At 42.2% G+C, this 22,639-nt stretch overlaps 1 protein-coding gene across 1 annotated transcript; it reads right to left on the bottom strand.

Moving 5' to 3' along the window:
- Positions 1–2,672: 2,672 nt before the first annotated feature.
- On the bottom strand, positions 2,673–16,002 carry LOC310874555 (G protein-activated inward rectifier potassium channel 1-like; the record flags this gene model as incomplete). The annotated part of the gene is made up of 3 exons (XM_083787413.1): positions 2,673–3,438; positions 3,922–4,138; positions 15,331–16,002. The coding sequence occupies 3 exons, from the start codon at positions 16,000–16,002 to the stop codon at positions 2,780–2,782; spliced, it is 1,548 nt and encodes a 515-aa protein (XP_083643539.1). The 3' UTR covers positions 2,673–2,779.
- Positions 16,003–22,639: the final 6,637 nt, after the last annotated feature.

The following is a 22,639-nucleotide window of genomic DNA, read 5'->3' on the forward strand; positions in this document are numbered from 1 at the left end:
AGTATTCCCAGGTGTTTTCAATATCACTCCTGAATCTATGCATTGTGTGTACTGGCAGTATTCCCAGGTGTTTTCATGGGGATGAATCCATGCATTGTGTGTACTGGCAGTATTCCCAGGTGTTTTCATGGGGATGAATCCATGCATTGTATGTACTGGCAGTATTCCCCAGGTGTTTTCATGGGGATGAATCCATGCATTGTGTGTACTGGCAGTATTCCCAGGTGTTTTCATGGGGATGAATCCATGCATTGTGTGTACTGGCATTATGCCCAGGTGTTTTCAGTTGTTCTTCCTCATTATGTTTAGCCTTGCAATAAAGTACGCCGTTTGACTGTAGATCCCAGTAACGGCTATAGACTTCAATGAGTCAACAAAAAAAGGGAGTAGCTTTTCGGTTTCATAGTGATTAAAATGTAAAACCTTTGTTCTTTGGGTTTTAGCCTTGAAGTTGTGTTCTCTTACAAATATTGATTGAATAGCCTGGGATTGCTGGAATTGCTATGTTTTGGTATTGTATTTTAGTGTTTTAATCTTTAATACCTCTTGAGGCAAAGAGGAAAATGTAGCTCATACTTTTCTTCTTGAGCATTGTGAAAACACCTTTGGTAAACATAAAAACATCAAAGGTAATTTATATAGCCCCCTTTCTCCAATTTACAGTGATTACACTCACCCATGCAGGCACCAACATTAACCCCTACTGCTCATTGGGAGCAATAGCAGTTTCAGTCACACACTCATCATCACCTGGTACAAGACAGAGAGACATGATATACTGTATATACCTGTATATGCACAGCTCTGCCAGTAATGGCAAATACAAGACAATAACAATGACAGACATATAACATCCGTTAAACAACCTTGGACCTTGTAAAGGATTCATTTATTTACTCATTATATTCACTGTTGATAGACTGTATACATAGCCGTACATCGTACCATAAAACTATATAAAATGACGAAACCTCTTGTCTGTCCTTCCGTCTAAATCAATTCATCTAACGGTTTAACCAATCGATGGGAACTTTCACACGGGCATTGACCATTGCCATTTGAAGAACCATTCCGATCTTATATCCTTAGGTTCATTTTACTTGGTTGTGGAGAATCTGCATTCCACTAGGAATGTGCCACTGACTGTAAAATAAGATTAATTCTTTCTCCAAGCACAATTTAATGATAGCAATATCTATGTATTTTTTGTTATTTCGTATTTTTTACAAATGAAACAAGCACTTTACTGTATTTCGATTAATCAGTATTCATTTCACAGTATGGCTCGAATGGCTCTGTTTATTATCCACCTGGTCATTAATCTAAGTTGATTGATTGTCATTTTAAACAAAGGTCATGTTTGTACTCTTTTTTTTTTTACCGAGTTACGTAAGCAATCAAATAACATGTTTTATACTATTGTGTAAAAGAATGACTCATTTGACCTGGGCATTGTCAGACGTGTAATAACTGGAACATAGACATCCTCACTTAAGGTAATTCTCTGGAGAGAACTCTGTAGCCTCTATCAGGAGGAATGAACTAAGTGACACGTAGCAGCAGGGCAAGCGTCGTAATGATTTATGTCGGCCTTGCGACGTTACTTAGGAGAAAATGAAGGCATTTCATTTGAGAGCTGCTTAGTAAGGATGTGTGTGTGTGTGTAGTGTCTCAGACCTTTGACTCTGCAAGTACAATGTACCTTTAATGGCCTGAACACGAGAACCTACTTATTCAATAGTCCTTTTTTACCTTGAAGGCCTTCCGATTGATTGAAAGTTGGAGAGAGCTGGAGAGAGGGGGGGGAGACAGAGCGCTCTTACATCAAAAGTGTTAGTCAATATTTGATGGATATCCGTGTGAACAAGCAAGGCCAGGCATGGGCTAATTGTGCTATATGCTCCACAGGCATGAAACACCTCGGGATAAATAACTGACTGACGCGACTTAAATAAAAACCAATCCATAGAAAGGTTTATGCAGAATGTTGCATATGAAATCACAGTTAAAGCGGCATACTTGTGCTTTCACAAGAGCTTTATTATCATATTGCAGTGATTATATAATTATGAAGCATGTGTTATGCCTGAAAAAGCATTAATAAATATTATATATGTACAGCCCCCTGAAGTCAGTGTTCCTGCAATCTTAAACATATATATTCTTGATTCTTTTTAAATATATAAAGCAGTCAAAAATTCATTTTTCCCATTCATGGTGCACCAATGCAAGTAAGTTATTCAGTGGTAGGAAATTCAGTCAAATGTTCAAATAAACAATATACATATGTGAATAGATAAATAAATAGGTATAATAATTCACGTACACGCCTGGATTCAAGTGAATTTGAACAGATTTCCCACACAACATTAAAATACAAGAATAAAGTAAACTCTTCATCCCAGTGAATAATCTCTGTTTGTAATTGCAATTTTGGTGTTTAAAAAAATTTGAAAATGAAATCTTGTTAATGATGGGGTGCTTTTCTAGAGAATAAAAGTATGAGAATACAAGAGCAAAGTGTTAGTGGGGCACAGATGGTGATCTGTCAAAAGATTACTCACAGCATGAGCGGACGGATGGCTTGTTGACGTTACCCTTTGTGGACAACATTGTATAAAGCCGTTCACAAAATTAAACATTGGGCAAGAAATGCTGTTTGAAAAGAGATCCAAATAGTTCACAGTAGTCTCCATTAACATTGAAAACTTATAATTCCCATCAAGCTTGATTCAAACCTCAGAATTGTTCATAGTCTCTCTCATATAGTCATCACAAGTCAACGGTCAGCATTCATTCTGCGCAACTTAGCCGGCAGGTTGTCCTCTGGCCGGCCTCCAGCCAAGGGCATCTGGACTGGGGTTGAGTTCAGAACTGAAGGTAGTCTATGTCTCTCCACCTCCACCTCCCCAGGATCTATATCCAGGGCCAACAGCTGGACCTGCTCCTCTGGTTCCCCGTGCCCACTAACAGGGATGGAGCTGGACCTGAGCCTCTGAATCCTCAGTGGCAGATCCCCTGTGCTGGAAGCCTTTGGCCCCGGCAGGGCAGCCCCTGACTTCAGCCCCTTCCGAAAGTGCTCCTCCTTGACGGAGTTCATGCGCTGCAGTTTGCTCGGAAGCCTGGACACGCGGTCCTCCGCGTGGTCAACGCAGTCCGCCGATAGCAGCCTTTCCCTGCGGCCCCCGCGGCCCTCGTTGCCCAGGGGAGGAGACGCGGAGGTAGGTATGGCAGCCGGCGGAGCGTTTGGCGATGTCAGGGCGGAGTTCTCCTCCTGCTCTTTGACGCTGTACGGAGGCGTGTTGACCTCAAAGTTGTTGTGGAACTGGGAATAATCGACCCTGAAGAAACCCTCTTCCAGGGACATGACGGGCAGGAAGCGGTGGCCCCAAAGAACTTCATCTTCGGTGTAAGACGTGCGGGCTTGGCAAGTCATACCTAGATGGGGGTCAAATCAGAATTTAACAGGATGTTATGAACAGGGACGAAAACAAACTCACAGGAGGGAATCATTACGGAGAACCACACGAATGAATTCTCTTTTTTTAAAGAGTCAGACTATAGTGTTACAATCGTGTTGAAATGGATCGTGCTACACACCATTGGTTAACCCATTCTGACCTGAGATCAGATTCATACGAGGTTTCCACTGGACACACACTGGTCTGATTAACCCATTCTGACCTGAGATCAGATTCTAAAAATGTCAGTCGTATACTTCGATTCTTAAAAAATAGCAGACCTGCAAGCTCGTAGCGCGCCACTCGGTGGCGCGCTATGAGCTTGTAGATCTGCTATTTTTCAATAGATAAAGCATAACATGATGCTGACACCAAAATGGGTGCCCGGTCAGAATGGGTTAAAAATAAAAAGTCTAGAAAAACAAAAGCTTATTCAAATATCGCATGGAAACATTCTAACCAGTTGTCTCGACGATTCCCTCCAGGATGACGACGATCTCAAACTGCTCGATCATGAGCGAGCGCTGTGACAGGTCAAAGAACGGACTCTTGGTGTTGATCTCGTGGCAGATGGTGAGGGGCGACACGAGGAACAGCTGGTCCGCCCCCGTCCCAAAGCCCACGTCCAGCTCACACTGGTCCAAGGGCAGGAACTCACCTTCTGGGGTCTGCCGGGACTGGAGGACAACAACACGAATCAATCGACAATATTGACAGACAGAGTCGGACAAGCAGCAGAAGGCAGCAGCAGTGTTTTGCTCATGATAAAAAAACTAGAAGTGCACCTCAGGGCACATGTGGTCTCCACCAGGGCAGGTCGGGTTGTGGCCTCCTGGTGGCGCTATAATAGGCCAATGTGAAAAGGGTGCCATTTCTTCTCATGCTTTTGGATGGCAATTGGATGATTTGAGGCATTTTGTTCCAGAAATGTGTGCTGTTGGTGGCGCTATAACAGGCCAATGTGAAAAGGGTGGGATATATTCCTCAGCCTAGTAGGAAAGTCTGTGAAAGATTTCACGTGAATTGCACGCTGTGTTCATAATTTGAGGCATTTTGTTCCAAAAATGTGTTTAGCAAAAATCCACCTGTTGGTGGCACTATAACAGGCCAATGTGAAAATGGTGAAAGGGGGATATATCCCTCAGCCTAGTAGGAAAGTCTGTGAAAGATTTCACGTAAATTGCACGCTGCGTTCATGATTTGAAGCTTTTTGTTCAAAACGGGCCAATCCTTCAAACTTTGAAAGCCAATGTTAGCCAATTAGGATAGAATATGAAACATCGGACAGATCTGGCTTGAACACATGACTATAGAGATAGTTTGTCACGGTTTGCGGGATTTTTTGGACAGAATCTGGAGGAGTAATATAAAAAAGAAATGTTTTTTCTACAACGGGCCGTTCTGGGAAATTTGGGGCAGAGGTTCGTCGGCATCCAGGGAGTGTGTGTGCAACATTTGGCATCGACCGGGTTAACAGATTCTGTGCCCAACACGTCTTTAGAATTACACCCATATTACACCATAGGAGGCCCATGACGTCTGGGGACGTCTTAACCAATTCTGACCTGAGATCAGATTCATACGAGGTTTCCGCCGGACACACACTGGTCTGATTAAACCCATTCTGACCTGAGATCAGATTCTAAAAATGTCAGTCGCTCTTCGATTTTTCAAAAAATAGCAGGCCTACAAGCTCGTATCGCGCCACTCGGTGGCGCGATATGAGCTTGTAGATCTGCTATTTTTAAATAGCTAAAGCATAACATGATGCCGACACCAAAATGGGTGCCCGGTCAGAATGGGTTAAGGTATTTTTTTATGATATAAAGTCGGATCGTTGGTTTTTGCTTGGCATCTTCAGTGCTCCTAGACATGTTTTGCGCATGTGCGGCCCGACTAAACTGTCTCTTCTCTCTGAATCTATATCGCTCTCCATGGTTTCGAGCAAAACGGCAAATGTTCCGTCCTCTCGTTTGGAATATAAACGCCTCCAGAGAGAGATGAGATGTGACAGCGTGAGGTAGTAACGGAAGATTATGCCTCCCAGTTTTTGGGGGTAATGGAATTAATTATGCATTCAATTATTATTATTATTATTATTATGCATTCAAATACTATATAAAATGCAATCAGATAACGCAGCAACAGTGATCATGGGCTCTCAGGATTAGGTGGTAGAACTATTTAAACATTCTATTATTAAAAATGTTCACTGCAGTTGGTACAAACAAGGTTTTGTAACCCTTCTTTTTTTGCCAATGGCACTCTGAGCCTCCAGCCTGATTGTGACAAGTCAAATTCAGGGCAAAGAGGGTGGGTATCATTGTAAATCAACCAGGACACGACGTTAGTCCGGACATTCGACTGCTGTGTAACCCCACTATAAATCCCTACAATCCTACTATAAAATCCTAACCTCTTACTATACATTCCCACTTTCCTACGATAAAAGGCCTACTATCTACCAAATGAAGAAAACAGTCCCGTCTCTCCTCATCTGTTTTTCTCCTGATCGGCTTGACCAATCTATCTGAACCTGCCTTGACCAATCTATCTGAAACTGACTTGATTTGTTTTATGATGATTTATTAGACGTCGTGGTTAAAAGATAAACACGTTACATATGTCTCTGGGAAACGTCAAGGATGTACACGCAATAAAGCCTGTGAATTATTTGTGGTCCTCCTAGGTCTGAGACAAAAACAAACATTACATCATAAAACAGGCAATGCAACAATAAATAAAACCTTCTAGAACTATAATACTAAACACGGATTACAGCATAAATAAAATGTCTAATAATACATAGAAGTGGCAATACTTCCGCAACATTTTCTAAAAGCCACGCTTTGACCGGTATTGACATGTTCAGGGAGTGAGGATCAAGGGGCCCTAGTGGTAAGAGGAAGGACTGCAGGCGGACCCGTGGATTCATGACGAGGAAACCCCGTGCAGCTGGGCTTTAACATTGAGCGCTCGGTTGCACTTCCGCATTTGGCCACCAAAATGCGGTGCCCAAATCGAAAAAAGGCGGGAGTAGACGGTCCTTCCGGGTGCTTCAAAACGCCACTGAGCAACTTCCACTGACATGAATAGCGGGTGGGGGGGGGCGGGGGCGGAGCTTTGCGTCAGATCAGTCTCTATCCTTCTCTATGGTAAGGATGCACATTTTTCACTTTTCCTAAATTTAAGCTATTTCAAGAATCAAGAGGCTAAATTTGTCATTAGTGAAATGTTGGTGGGGCATGGTCTGCAAGACTGTGCAACAATAGCAATACAATATACACAAGATAATAAGAATATAGTGCAATAGGGACTGTGCAAAATCATTTTGCTTCACTCAATGCAGATGGTGGGAGTGACTCACGTGAGAGGGCTAATTGATCAGCAAGGTGTTTCCAATTGTGCTCTCCTGTTTATAGCAGCATGCTGGGCCTGGGGCTATACACATATCATATGCCAAAGAGAATACCAGCACAGAGTGATAGAGCTGGTGCAATGCAGAGAAGAAACAGTTGTGCCAAGTCTGCATAGTTTGGATGCGCACATGGCACATCCCTGGGTATAGATATGGCAGAAATAGCCCCATATGAGGTGGAGTCGTGGAGATAAAAACATGTGAGCTTCCACCCAATATACTGTAGTGTTTAGAATGATGCCAATACTGATAGAACGCTGCTATATGAGGGGAAACTTTTATTTAAAACAAGTTAGAGCTATTATAGGAGACGAGCATTCATTTGTAGCACGGGGGACATTGGAATGATTGGATATGAAATTACAGGTATTATAGGGATATGTCAATTAAGGACTGTTAAAGATCTGCAAAGATCTACTTTCCACTTTGTTATTAGTTTTCCTTTAACGTCGATTACAACATAGCATATGTCACTTGCAGAGAACGTTGGTACTATAATGTTTTGTTTGGGATACTTATACTTTGTGATAATACATTTCTTCTGCATTTTCTGCTGATACGAAAGCCCTCGGCATCGACCATGAGGTGGCCATGGACTGTTCCCGATGGAAGAAAGCCATATCGAAAATCCATAGTCCAACCCTGTGGTGCCTGGAAAGCGGACTTTAAACCGATGATGATGTATGGATGTATCCTCATTTTCAGAACATTATATCACTGCTATGCTAGCTTGACTGCCAAGACATGTCCCATTAGTTCCTATTGGAACTGTTGAAAAGCTATATTTTCTGAATGCAAGATGCCATAGTCAAGTAAAACATTGTGCACCCTTTGCTCTTAAATTAGGTTAAGCTATACCATAATGGGGAAGGCTTGGCGAGGAAGGGAACATTTTAAATTTATAAAACCTTTTCACAAACCCATTTGCATTGCCTCTTTATGCATACGATATGCAAAAAGACAGGAAGTTATGTAAAGTGCTGTCCTAGTAACAGATCTCTACAAGTCCCGTCGTCTGTGTAAGTGAATTAAATAAATATATAATATATACACAGTAATAAGAAAAAGTCCATCCATTCCCAAATTAACTGGGTACTTATTTCTGCCCGTTGCCTGCATTTCACTTGTATGCAAAGCTGTACTGCGGCCTTTTCACAGAGCACCCTCTTGGTCCACAGATGGCGACCAGTCTGCGATTCATATTCACAGTGATGTTGAGGACAGAAGGGTGTGACATTTCACAGGAAGACACAAGTGCCCACAGATCCCTGGCTTGTCTCTGTGAGCAAAATCTGTTTCCACAACCCCACGCCAAAACTAACGGTAGGCATCATCACACTGATTTCTCCCAGAAGGTGACACTGCATTCAGGATCATGATTATTGAGTCTATATGTCTTTCTATTCTTCCCACTGGATGATCTTGAATAAATCTTGGAGATGAGTGCTATCCTACGTCTCTGCGTGCGTGCGTGTGTGCGTACGTATGTACGTACGTGTGTGTGCGTGTGTGTGTGTACGGTTGTAATGCACGTAACTCGAGAACCGTTTGACCCACCGACTTCCACACCCCCCACAGGGAGTGCAGTGCCAGGTATCGAGTCGGTCAGACCCACGGTTCTCCAGAACCACCACAAAAGGCTCTGGTCAGGCCCTGCCAGTGGGCCTAATGAGGCCAACTTCTTTCACCTCTGCCTCAGCCAATTGAGGCTCAACCAATCAGGCGTTGATTGCCACGTACACTTTTCAGTTTGCAGTCTTCACACACACAGGCACATACACAGATCTCAGATGTGATCACAGATGTGGGACTGCGACGGGCACGTACAGGTCTAGTTATTACAAACTAGTGGTTCTCCTACATGGATTTTATTGTTTATAACGTAGGATGAGGTCGGATGCGGCCATGCAAAATGATCGTGTCCTTGGATTATTGTTTTACTGCAAAAAAATAATTCCCGCTAATTTTTTTCTCCACATGGATTATTACTGTACATGTTGAGTACAGTAGTGCATCCCATGGATGCAGAGGTTGTTGGTGTATTGCATCCCATAACTATAAACTGCGTTTTGGCCTTTTGGGACGCAAAACGCACCATATTTTAATCTGTGTGTGTGTGTGTGTGTGTGTGTGTGTGTGTGTGTGTGTGTGTGTGTGTGTGTGTTGTTGGACCGGGTGTTGATCTCTCGCTGAATGATGAGAAACCCTCATCACAATGATCAGTGTCGGCAATCTGCCGTGGAAAAACCTCGTTTTGACCAGAAATGCCATCTGGGACAAGGACTTGGAGATAAAGGCGATTGAAGGCAATAGATACCGGGCGTGTGCACGCGCAGTTTCAAGATGGCGCGGAAAATACCATGGAAAGAAAATACAACAGCACGGCTTCTTCTGGGCATAGGATAAGATGGGAAAGAGTGCAGGTATATGTAGGAGCAAGAGAGTTGAGGATAGTGGCCAACTGGCCATCTGGCCAATACAGAGAATGTCCTTGAAGTTGTTGAAGTGAACGACTGCAAAATAATTTGTCCCTCCATGAACCTCTCTTATCTTCTTTTCTAAATATATTTTTTATCCCACGATTTTGTAAACCCATTTTTCACCCCTGTGTCAATCGTCTAATGTGATCCTGGGCTCTACACACCCTCCGCCAACCTAGTCCCCATATATGGGGGACAAGGGGAGAGCAACGGACTTGAACTCATGCTTCCTTCATGCCTGAGTGTCCAAGTCACTCCTTTACACCTGACAAGAGTTTCCCTGGTTGGACGTATAGCGCGTGGAAGGAACACGTTATTCCACCAGTTCCTTTCCCCTCCATCAGGCGCCCCGGCTTCAATGAGAATTATTTGTATACATTGTTGTAACACACCTTCTGAGTGCCTCAGGTGGATTATGGGGATTATGTGCACTCCTCGTCCTCGGATCGCCCCATTTGAGAGCGTAACGGCACTACTAATTTTCAGCTGGAGCGTTTTGGTCACGCTATCGTGTTTCAGACTCCTGACATTATCCAGGTTCCAAGGTTCATTATTATGCAATTATCATTCATTTCCTTGCTTCCCTACAGATTCATATCTTTGTGTAATTCCATATTTGCTGTACATGTTCAGTATCACTTGTGTGTCATCTCAACATGTGGAGGACAGGTCGCCACACCTGCTGCAGCCTTTGCCATCTGCGTGGTTCTGAGACAGCGACAGCCTGGTGTTGTTCTCGGGTATTGATGCTAAAGATTCGCTGCCACAAGGGGGAAATTAATGGTCTTTGGAACAGGGTCTGATACGGGGAATGCTTCATTTACCAAGCCACCTGAGATTTAGCTTGAGTGAAAGCAGGGCACCCTTTGAAGGGTGATTCACTTCCTTCCTTCCATGTGTGTGTGTGTGTGTGTGTGTGTGTGTGTGTGTGTGTGTGTGTGTGTGTGTGTGTGTGTGTGAGAGAGAGAGAGAGAGAGAGAGAGAGAGAGAGAGAGTGAGAGAGAGAGAGAGAGAGAGAGAGAGAGAGAAAGAACACAGAGAAAGACAGGGAGGGGGAGCAACTCAGTAAGCTAGGAGAAGAGACTTGCTTGGACATGGGATGTTCATGTTGTGATACCATTCTCTCAACAGCACCCTAATTTAAGGACCCTTAATTAGGGGATCTATCTGTCTTGTCTGTCTGTCTTATTTAACAAAGGAATATCATGTACCCTGCCTCTGCTTATGAACTAATGTAAAGCAAATAGGCCTACACACCAGCTGAATTGGTGTGCTTTGCTGTCCCTTTTTCCTGTTCTTTCAACGTTGAAAGAATTAGCAAAGAGAAGTTTGGCTTGTTTGCTCCAACAAACAAGTGAAGGCAGTATTTCTTGCATAATAATTTAATTGCATTGTAAACAATATAAGTATTGATTAAGAATGCAATACACTATGATTTTAACATTGGAAAGAGCTACAGCACAATGACCAATTCACAACCTATCATCCATATAACTCAAGACTTGATTTGCAGTTGGGTTTCCGTGTTCCAGTGCTTTACACAGCTCTGTCATTAGGATTTACTGCAACATGTATCATTTCTCCTGCCAACTGTGTAGCCTGGCAGTGACCTTGAGTTGTGTCTGAATAGAAGCACTGGCCTGGCTCCCCCAGTGGAAGTACAGTAGTAGTGGATGATGTACTACTGTACAGTCCTGCTACATTGACTTTGCAGTCTATCCCTGCAGTGGCATGGGAATACCATCGCATCAATGGGACAATTGGATTACAGTACACCTTCCAACGCAGAAATGCCATAATCGAAATATTCTCCCCTGCATTAACACTGCACTAGCCACTGCAGTCTGTTCTATTTTGAATTAATGTCATGTACTAGCCTAGATACTGTACATGAATTGAATTTCTGGTAGTTGTCAGATAATTGTAGGCCTTCAGGCATCAAATATAAATATAATATAGTGAGACTTATACACTGACATCTGTGATGTGCGTATGTCTGTTGTAGATGCATGACAATGTCTGATAAAGAATGAACACTGCCAGGATACGATCTGATCAGGGGTCTGATCACGCCTCTGCTTATGTAACAATCTCTCACTGTCAAGCTGTGATATTGTATTGAATTGAATTGAACCCCGCCCACACTGGAATGCAGAAATGCCGTTATCAAACCCAAGACACAGATATGGTAATGACTCTGCTAAATACCTTTTAAAACAGAGGTATGCTGTCTGAAGTGGACTTGCACCACACGCATAAGTGTTGTCCTTTTAATCACTTATTTTACACTTTCACAAATTGTCAAAAATTCACATTCTTAGTATTGTCAGTACAATATTACCATCACAATGTCAATATCATCTATTTGGTCAAATAAATTGCGATATTTGAGTTTGTTCATATGCCCCAAACCCAAACCTATCACACTGTGGCCCGAGCTCCATGGGTGACAGGAAGCGCTCTGGTAAATTTCACCCGCATGTGCAAATGTACAGCACGTTTTGCGGCCCCAAGGTTTAAGACACTGTCACCTTAGATGATCACGCCACTCCTCAGAGGGGACGGAATTACTTCAAAGCTGCTTGTCACAGCAAGGCACAATTGTCCTTTGGACAGGGTCTGTCAGACTCTGAAAAACTGATGTTGTGTGGAAAAAGGATGCTTAGGCATCTTTGTCTGCAAATGCAGAATCAGGTATAATAGCTTCCATAATGCTGACAATATATAGAGTATAAAATTCATAATACTGAGATAGCGAGATACATTGTGCTTTTTCTACATGGGTTTGAATGAACCTGGGGGAAGGATGCTTGAGATTTCCTGCATGCTTATATAGAAAATAGTAAATTTGTAAGCCATGGGTTCTACAGGGAATATGAATATAATGGGTCTATATTAAGGGGGTTGAGATGTGCTATACATATAAACTTGCCTTATCTTTTAACAGCACTAGCTAAGAATGGGGCTCAAAAGATTACAGTCCAAACATTGACCTGGTTGGGTGTAAGGAGCAGTACAGCCTCCAGATGTCGCATGAAGCACAACTTATACTCTTTAGTCAGACTCATTATTTTCTTTTTAAGATGAACCCTTACCATTTATTTATTAAGTGTTCATGAGTGGCACTTATGATTACTATTACTTTCGATGAATTGAAAACACAGGACGCCAATGGAAACAAGCCTAAGCACAGAGGCTGTACCTCTGTGCTTTTGTTAAACTTTAAAGTACAATTATTTGATTTGATTTATTTGAAAAGCAAAAAGAAAACACATGGTTATAGTAGTTTGAGGATAACACAAGAAAGTCTTGCGACTTATTTCCATTTGCAACTTGTAAACTTAAAAAGTTAAAAATACATTACAATACAAAACACATGACTGTAACATAAAGTACATGGTACATACATAAATAAAGCACTCCCTTATCTTTCCTAGAGCTCTATAGGGGAACCTTTTCTAATGTATATGCTTTTGTCTGCTGTATTAAAACCTCAGATTGGTTGTCAGTTTGTCCCTGGTTTTCGAGGCTGTTCGACTGTGTGGCTCCTATGTAAGTAAATGAGCCTTTACTCACTTTACTATTAACCGTTTTGCCGCCAGCATTAATTCATCTTCCGTGCATTGCCAAGGTTTTATCGCACGTAAGACTTATTTTGAAGAGCCAAATGTCCGTAACTGCATCATGTACAATGACAAAATGCTGTGCGTGGTGTCTTGACCGGTTGTTCTCTCGGTCGGTGGTGGAAAAACCTGACCGCGAGTATCACAGTGCCTGCTGTCGGCCGTTGAAAAACCTTGTTTTCACCAGAAACGACTTTCATTGCGCCGATTTGGATAAACAGGGCTTTGAAAGCAGCCCATAGAGTGCAAGTGGATGCGCGCATATTTCCTACACTGGCTCTGATAAAGTGTACTTTGTTTACCTGAGTAAAACATGTCTTTGAAAATATGGAGACCTTGCCTGATCTTAATATGAACCTGGGTCAATCTGGCCATGGTAACACTGGATGGGAGCCAGTTGAGCTCTCTTAACATATAATGGTTCTGGGCCGCAACTCTAGTATGACCCTGATCAGTCTATTATTATTATTTCTTTCTTTTTTGTGGCTTTAGCCTTTATTTTATATTTTTTATGGAGGGAGAGACAGTAGGCTGACAGGAAATGTCTTACCAGACTTTCCTCTGAGGTGGATAGCTATATTATGCTGGATAGTCTGACGTGAGGTTCCTCCATGATCTCCCTATCTAAGTACCTTGCTGTCCGTGCCAAAAACCTTGCTGGCCATCTTTCGGCCGCAGGCAAGGTACCCTCCAAGATACAACCCCTCTCCTCTTACCTGACAGTTCCTCTTCAGCATCCTTCCTTGTCCCATGATCTCCCAATGAACCCCTCATTCCTCCTTTTCACATGTCCAAGCCATCTCAGAGTGCCTTGCCAGTTGCCACCACCCCCGGGCCCCAGCCTGTCTGTTGCTCTGATTGACAGACAGGTTGAGTTAGCCAACCAGGGACTTAACACTGGGCTGGGCACAAACATGACGTGACACTCTGCCAAACCATGAAGCCGACGGTTTGGGTTGGACAAGAAATCGGATGCATATACTAAATTTAGGTTTTTGGGAACCGTTGGTACCTCAGTCTGCCATTTGGCTCAGCACACAAGGTCATATGAGACACACACACCAAGTTTGAGACAGATTCTGATTTTGTGTGACAAACAGACACAACGATTCCTGTATGATGAAAGATTGTCTATTTTGTATTTTATTTTTTTCAATTCATGTTTTTATTTGTTACTCCAAAGACAATGGCGATTGGTTCAAAACACTTCTGTCCACTTGGGGGAGCATGTGCAGCACTGCACAGCCTCTAGCTGCTTAGACTCTAAAGTCTTGTTTTTGTGTGGCTTTATGTTCCTCGTTGCATTTATGCTGAGGCAGCACAGCACAGCTGTGTCATCCTTCATCCTTAAGAGGAGTTTTACAACTTTGGAAACATCCATATATCCATATATATCCCGACAATAATGGGTATACTATACTTTGTAAAACTGTATTTCACTTCCCACTGTCAGCAAACCACTAAACCAGATTAATGACATTTGTTGTATCTTTATAAAAGTGTAGCCATTGTGTCCCGCTCAATAGAGGATACCTGCATGGTATGTAAATTAGAGTCAATAAGACTGTCCCTCAGGGGACAATATATCTGATCAACAGACAAATGGTAAAAGAGCTGGAGTTATATGGCCCATTGAATGCCATTCTGCTGACTGGTGGACAGTATTTGTGATGACATCCACTTTACTTGAAAACACACTCAGCAAGATCAGAAATTGGTCGAGGGAAGAAGCAAGAGCGAAACAAGGAAAGGAAAAAGATGAATGGGCAGTTAGATTGTCCATATACGTACTAGAGTCTGGCATTGAACTATTTGGTGCAGGAGACATACCGATAGGCCTATCTTAATGATGCTCATTAAATACATTGCAACTTAAAATAAATAAATGTAACCCAAATTAAAAGTCCCCCGTCTGAAACGGCTGCAGTTTTTTTCCACAAATTCAACTTGGTTACTAAGATGAAATTGGTTAAATAGACCTCCTAGTGTCCCCAGAATTCAGAGGAATTCAGTCCCCAGAGGAATTCATTAAATTGTGGTGATGAATGGAAATTCAATGCATGAGTTGGAAAGCACACATAAAACACAATGTGTCATTTTCGAACAGGTTAAGTGAATGTGTTAATCCTCCCTCATATTGCTCAAAGGAACCGCGCGTTCTTCTGACCGTAACCTTGGTGCTGAGTGTATAGCTTACTAAAAATGACATTGTGCTTTTCATCTCCGGCAAAGGTGGGGACGATATGGGGGGGGGGGCAATGCAACTGTCTACTTTATTCGCACGGAATCGCACCTTTGGGTATAGCCCAACATTACTTATCGTGTGTTTTTGGTGCCATGCAGCTTACCTTAATGACTTTGCATCTGATCTGAGCTGACACCATATGGCTATTCCGCAGGTTCCCCACTCGGAACATGAGGCACAACTTCCCGTCCCGCTGGGAGATGACTGCGTCCTGACTGAACATCAGCGTCTCGGCGCGCTTCTTCGGCTGCGACATCTTGATGAACATGCAGCCGATGAGAAAGGCGTCCACGATGGAGCCCAGCAGCGACTGGAAGAGAAACAGGATGATGCCCTCAGGGCACTTCTCCGTGATGTAGCGATAGCCGTACCCAATGGTCGCCTCCGTCTCGATGAAGAAGAGGAAAGCCGAGGGAAAGTTGTAAACGTTGGCGACGCACGGCGTGTAGGACGGGTCGTGGCCGCCGTGGCTCAGGTCGCCACGGATCAGGGCTATGATCCACCACATGGAAGCCATGACCAGCCACGCCACCGTGTAGGTGAGGATGAAGATAAGCAGGTTCCACCGCCACTTGAGGTCGACAAGTGTGGTGAAAAGGTCGGAGAGGTAGCGACTCGTCTCTCCGCCAAGGTTACCGTGCTGGACGTTGCAGCGGCCGTTCTTCTCCACGAACCGCTGCCTCTTCTTCCTCACGGGCGCAGAGAAAGGCATGCCCTGGTGTGTGTTCACCACCTGGTAGTCCTCGCCGAATTTCCTCCGTATTGCAGACGACATGATGACCACTTATTGTGTCCGTTAAAATGTGCTGGCCTTTTTACGCAAGTTTGGTGCTCGTGCTCGTGCTGTCCAAACAGTGCAGCAGTAACATTTTTGCCCACTATAATGCGCGCATTCTACGAGATGGAGATGGGCTACCGCTCTCCCCCATATAGATCCCTCGCAAGTGATGAGATAATATTCTGCGCAATATAGCTACATATCTGAACAGGGCCAGTGCGCACTGGAGCGGACCCTTGCGATTGTCCTCTGCCAACTTTTAGCTTTAGCTTCTTTTTCTTTTTAAAAGCTTTTTTTTTTTTTCTTTTCTTTTTTTCTTTTGCATCCAACGGAATTATTCAAAAATCCTTTAAACGGTCATCCCACATTCAACTCCTCCTGTGTCCCGGGTAGATCCATTAGGGTAGAGGAAACCAGCGCACGTCATGAGAGGACAGAGGAGCGCGCGTTTGTGGCTGCGCCTGCCTGGGCACGGGTTCAAATGAGACTGGCTCCAAATGAAATACTTGAGCAGAGCTGCGGCACTGCTGGCAGATGGATGTAGGGCTGGTTGGGGGGGGGGGGGAGCAGGCAAATATGTTTTTGTCCCACCCAATCAGGTATGAGCAGCAGAGCGGATAAACTGTGTAATAGAGAAAACCATAACCGTACAACCTGCCAGCCAGTCAGTCATTTTTATTTAGCACATGTGTTCAACGTCCCTGGCTGGCCTGTACTTAACCCGAGGAAAAGACCAGTAGCCTAAAAATAAATGTATGTTCTTCTAAGAATGGACCGGTCTTGTGGTGCAGCGGCTCCCTCTAGTGTCAACAGAGGGGAAGTACACCAAGCCTTCAGGATATGAGTTTCATTAGGTTCCTTTGAAAGGAATCCTTTGCTTGATAGTATAATTGTCTCATTCGAATATTTGTATGATTTTATTTTTCTTTAAATATTGTACATATATTATTTCAATATTTAGGGATCTCTCCTCATTCACACAGTTCTCATGTACATTTTTTCCCCCAGTGAGTTCACCTAGTTACTTATAGCTTTACAATTTACACTTCAGGCTTACAAAGTGCAAGGTGGAGGAAGAGCCATGGATATTTGTCAAACGACTGGTAGCCTAGTACCCGGCCTGAGTCAATGAGAATTAAGAGCAGATCTACCAAAATATGTCAATAGAATCATGTAACGTTTTCCACCATGCCTTTATTAAGGCCAGATTTCACAGAGATGGCCATCCTTTACTGTACATATTTATAGTTGGACATTGCTGCACGGCGAGATCGCGATGCATTGCCGAATCGATCATTTTTGACACTATACTGTATGGCCCATAGATATCTCCTGTTTCTGTAGTGTGAGGTGACTTGATGTACAAGTACATCCTCCAGCCGTGATGTACAAGTACACCTCCTGCTCCTGGACATGATGCTAGTATGTTCCCTCAGTCCAACAATTGATGCTTGCCAAACAGGGAGGTATTGTTTACCATTTTTATACCCCTCATTATACCCCTCGCCACACCCTGAGGAAGCCGGCAGCTAGTACAACACGCCAGGCACTGACTTGGAACCCCCAGGGGAAGCGGAAGAGAGGGCGGCCTAAGAACACCTGGAGGCGGGACACTGAGGCGGAGCTGAAGAGACAGGGAATCAGCTGGGGAGAGGCGGAAAGGAACGCCCAAAACCGTGTTGGATGGAGAAGAGTCGTTGATGGCCTATGCTCCACTGGGAGCGACGGGCCTAAGTAAGTAAGTATCAGTGCTATGACTCGGCCAGAGATTAAACGCCACCCTCCCCAGACTCAGGGCGGACACACTAATCACTAAGACCACTGAACTGGTTGAGTAAGCAAAGTAACCACCAATAAAACAACCAGTGTCAGACTGTCAGTTAAAGACCACACTCATTGCGCTGAACTTATCACAGATGGATAGGCAATTAGAGATGGTCTGGATACAGTATGAATGTGGTTCTTAGCTTGGCCTGTTTTAAAATAGGGATTTAGAATTCACTTTGGGTCCCCTTTTGGCTGAGAACAGAGACGATCATGACTGTGAATGATTTTTCCTTCAAAGGGTTATTAATAAACCATAAAACCTTCATGTGACATGCTCCACTGATATAGTCAATGAAAGTCAGACCATCGCAAATGCATTATGAATGTCTGAGTTGTCATCCAGAGGCCAATGCATTATGTGCCCTGATCACAATTTGAGATTCAGTCACAGGCATCAATGAAATAATGTGTATTCTATGAAGCTGAACGACATTAAGGGAAATAATAGAAATAATAAGGTTGCATTTTAAAAACATGTATTCATTTTCCTAAGATGTAAATGTTGAGATTTGGTATTTCTCCAAACACACATTTAGGTATACCTTTTTGCGTGGTGTTGAGGTGTCTCTGCTTCAGAGTTCTTAAGAGTACTGACCCTGTCTCCTTAAAGGACAACTTTAGTTTTTTTTTTTTTTTCAACCAAGGTTCATGTTTTAGTTTGTTATTAGATAAAGTAAAAGATGAGTGTTAATCTTTTTTCATTTGCTGCTTTCTTTCGTTTTAGGGATTTTAGCTGTTTCTGACAGGGGGGCGGGGGCATTCGAGCATGGGGCTAAATATGCATTTTTTAACACAATTTTATGGTGATTTATTTTTTTATGGTTTACTATAGTCCCAATAAACGCCAGGAAATTACATCTGGCAACAGAAGATCACAGGATCTACTGAATGTGAAGGTAGCCTACTGGGGGAAGGCTTATACTGTGTGTATAGGCTCAATATGTCAGTTTGTCACATTCAATAGATCCCGTGATCTTTTGTGGCCAGATGTAATTTCCTGGCGTTTATTAGGACTATAGTAAACCATAAAATAATAAATCACCATAAAATTGTGTTAAAAAATACATATTTAGCCCCATGCTCGAATGCCCCCGCCCCCCTGTCAAAAACTGCTAAAATCCCTAAAACAAAAGAAAGCAGCAAATGAAAGAAAATGAACATTCACCTTTTAGTTTCTCTAATAACAACCTAAAACATGAACCTTGGTTGAAAAAAACTAAAGTTGTCCTTTAAAGCCACGGTGATCTTATCCTTGCTGCTGAAAGAGGTAACTGCTCCATTCTGGTGTTGTTCGATTTGAGTGCAAAGATTGATACTATTTACATAGTTGACATGAATAAGAAAACAGTGTACTGAATCAGTATTTGGCTAATTGGCTTTAGCGTTCTCAGAATCAAGGTCAAGGTGAGTGAGCTATGCTATTAAGGGACAATTTGTTGCACAGCCAGCAGTAATTACAGTCATCAACAATGAACACACAAACAAGTCACACAAGAAACATACAATTACAGATCATTAGCAGCAGGAACAAATTACTTCTTAAACCCACTCCTGCATCTTGGCAGATTATATCTCCACCCAGATGGAAGCAACCTGAACTCGGTGAACCGGGGTGACTATAGCATCAGGAACGACTGTATACAGGCTTTCTTTGTAGCTCCGACTTTGTACATTTGCGAGAGGTCATTCAGTTTTATGACTGCAATTGCTGTGCACATGCAGAAAATTGCTTCCAACTTGTTCATGTAAAGCCAGGTTAGAACAGATCCAATAAAACAAGAATAAAATATTCTCGTAAATGTGTGTCAACATTAAAATGTCTGAGCTTCTGATACAATAGACGTACAATAACTGATGCAGTCAATGTCAGCATTTGGTTCAAAGTCATCAATTATTATATTACTGTTGAACAAATTCAATGCCATGACTATTAGCAAGAAGAATGGAGGAAGGTTTCGTCATGAAGTCTAAATTATTTTTCTTTCGTTTACAGCAGCCCCATCCCCTCCCATATTTCTCAGAGATATAGCATGAGTGCTGATTTCACCCAACGCCTAGATTGCACCACGACTGGACCATGGCCAGTTTAATCATTACTGAGCACGACCACAATGACAGAACAATCTTTGAAGATTATAATAATAATATTTACTTAAGTAAAACTATCAATTATACTACAATGTATAATGTAATGTAGGGGAGCACGGTGCAGGCACAGTCGGTAGACGGTAGTGTAGCCTGTCACACAGCTAGAAGGTCTTGGGTTCGATTCCCACTGGGGACGCTGTGGGTGTGTTTCCCTCCTCTGCGTCATCAGTGCCCCTACCCGAGGCGGGGTTGGTGAAAGGGCCTTTCTGTGTGGATGTTCTCCCCGTGTCCCCTAGGGTAGGTACCCTCACAAAAAACACGCAGTAATCCTGGTCTCTAAACCACCTCCCCCTGGCCAGCCGGGGCGCCTGATGGAGGGGAAAGGAACTGCGTGAATAACGTGTTCCTTCCACACGCTACGTCCGGCCGGGGAAACTCCCCCCTGCCAGGTGAAAAGAAGCAGCTTGGACTCCTCATGCATAGAAGGAAGCATGAGGTCAGTCCGCTGGGTGATAGACACAAATTATAATAAAAAATAATAATACTACTACAATGTAGAAATACTAATACTAAATACTAATAAATTTACAAGTCTGGAATTCAATTTATACTTGAGTAAAAGTACAAAAGTGTTGATATCAAAAGTACAGAGCAGAATGTACCATTTCACAAGTTTTCAAATGTATAAAAATCTTTTGAAAATAGCAGATCTACAAGCAATGCTCTTGTAGATTTTTCAAATGGCTTGAAATGTATAGGGCTGAAATGGTTAATGTATGTTTTATAATAATGAATACAACGTAACTATAGTAACTAACTAAGTTTTAAAATAAATGTAGTGGAGTAGAAGTAAAAGTTCAAAATACTTCAAAATTGCAAAGTATAGTACTTACTTTATTAGTATTATTACTCTGATGGGCTGCAAGGGAATGCATGCAATATCCTCTATTTTCATTATGTACATTCTGATTAATTCATTCAAAATTAGCATAATTTTATAATCACTTGCTGGCTGGCTGCCCTGCATTGGCTCCCAGTTCGTTTCTGTATTCGTTCTGTAAATTAACCTGAATTCTTAACCCAAACAATTACAGTACATGGAAATTCATTCTTCATCTCGATGCATTTTCTCTGCATTTCATATTGCTATTTTGCAGAATGTGGCTATCTTTAAATGGCTAAGGAGAGACATAATGATTTAAATGTTTGGGAAAAGTTGAAATAAATAAGAATGCATTGTACTGACATAGTATTTAGCTTTATCTGTCTCAAGATCAAGGTCAACTTTATTATCCCAGAAGGGCAATTTGTTTAACAGCTAGCAGTAAATGCAGTACAAAAACACACAACAATACGCACAAGAAACATAGATTTGTATCATGTACAACAGCAAAGTTCTATCTATTCCTGCATCTTGACAGATGATATCTACACCCAGATGGAAGCAACTAGTGATTGCCAGGACTGAATAGTCTCTCTTTGTAGAGGTCATTCAGATTTGTGCCAGCAATTTTAGTGTACATTCTGACAATTACTTGTCAGTAATAACCTCAGCAAATTCAAGAGACAGAAAAGATTCAACTAAACAACATTAACACATTCTCAAGATGGGATGCAATTGCATATACAATTATCATCTATCAGTATACCATAATTTCATATTTTATTATTTTTACATATAGACCAAAACAGTAACCAAGACGATTATTCTGTATGACTGACTTTCTGCACCTTATCTTGATATTAGGCCTACTTGGACTATAATTTATACTATCCCAGAGGTGAGTATATAGCTGACTGCTTTCATTAATCAGTTTGTCAGTAGTACCTGCATGCTGTTCATTCATGATTAAAGAAAGCGGTCAAATAAAATGTAGGCTATTTTACATTCATGATTCAAGATGTACGTCCTATTTTTAAGCAAGCAAGTTTAAGTTTAGAATTGAATCATATGTTTGTTCACTATTAAATGTTTCAACAAAAACAGGCTACACAACATTTAGATAGGATTACATTGCAATAGGCTACAGTCATTCTAGCAAACGATTTACTTTTTTACACTTGGTTAAGACCTAACCCATTCCAGGGGACTTTCCCATCATTAATAAACAGAGACATGAGCAAATGATAGCATTGTTAGCATTCCCATTTCTTTTTTTCTTTACATTAAATCAATTAGAAGAAATGTAGGTGTATTTGCCCCGGCCTGAAATTGCTACATGGATTTGGTACTAACTTGCAGCCAGTCTCCATTTGAATCCTTGGACTTTACTGACACCTTGTGGTTATAAATAATACACATCTAAACGACAGGGAGTCGAATTAGTCACATCACAGTTTTACAAGTAAAAACGTGGGCGACAGGTTTTTGTGCATAGTTCCCATCGTGCCATTTGCTTAACAACGTATGCCCTCTTTTCATCTTTTTATTGCTATATTGCTGTATATGGCTGTACAAATTATAATAATCTTCATATAGGCCTATACCTTAACTCTTGCTTGATTCAGCCTTGTTTAATTAATCATTTAATTAATAATATTTTGTAATTAAATAGTTATTGCACTGTCTGCCAACCACTTATTGGCTCCAAAACTATGGAATGCACTTCCCATTACAATCAGAAGGGCAGACTCACTCCCAATCTTCCGCCGTAGTCTGAAAACCCACCTTTTCAGACACCATCAGTAGCACTTGCCCTGGCCCTGATGATCTTACAGG

The sequence above is a fragment of the Protomyctophum parallelum genome, assembly GCF_964188405.1.
Source record: "Protomyctophum parallelum genome assembly, chromosome: 17".
In the NCBI taxonomy this organism is placed as follows: domain Eukaryota; kingdom Metazoa; phylum Chordata; class Actinopteri; order Myctophiformes; family Myctophidae; genus Protomyctophum; species Protomyctophum parallelum.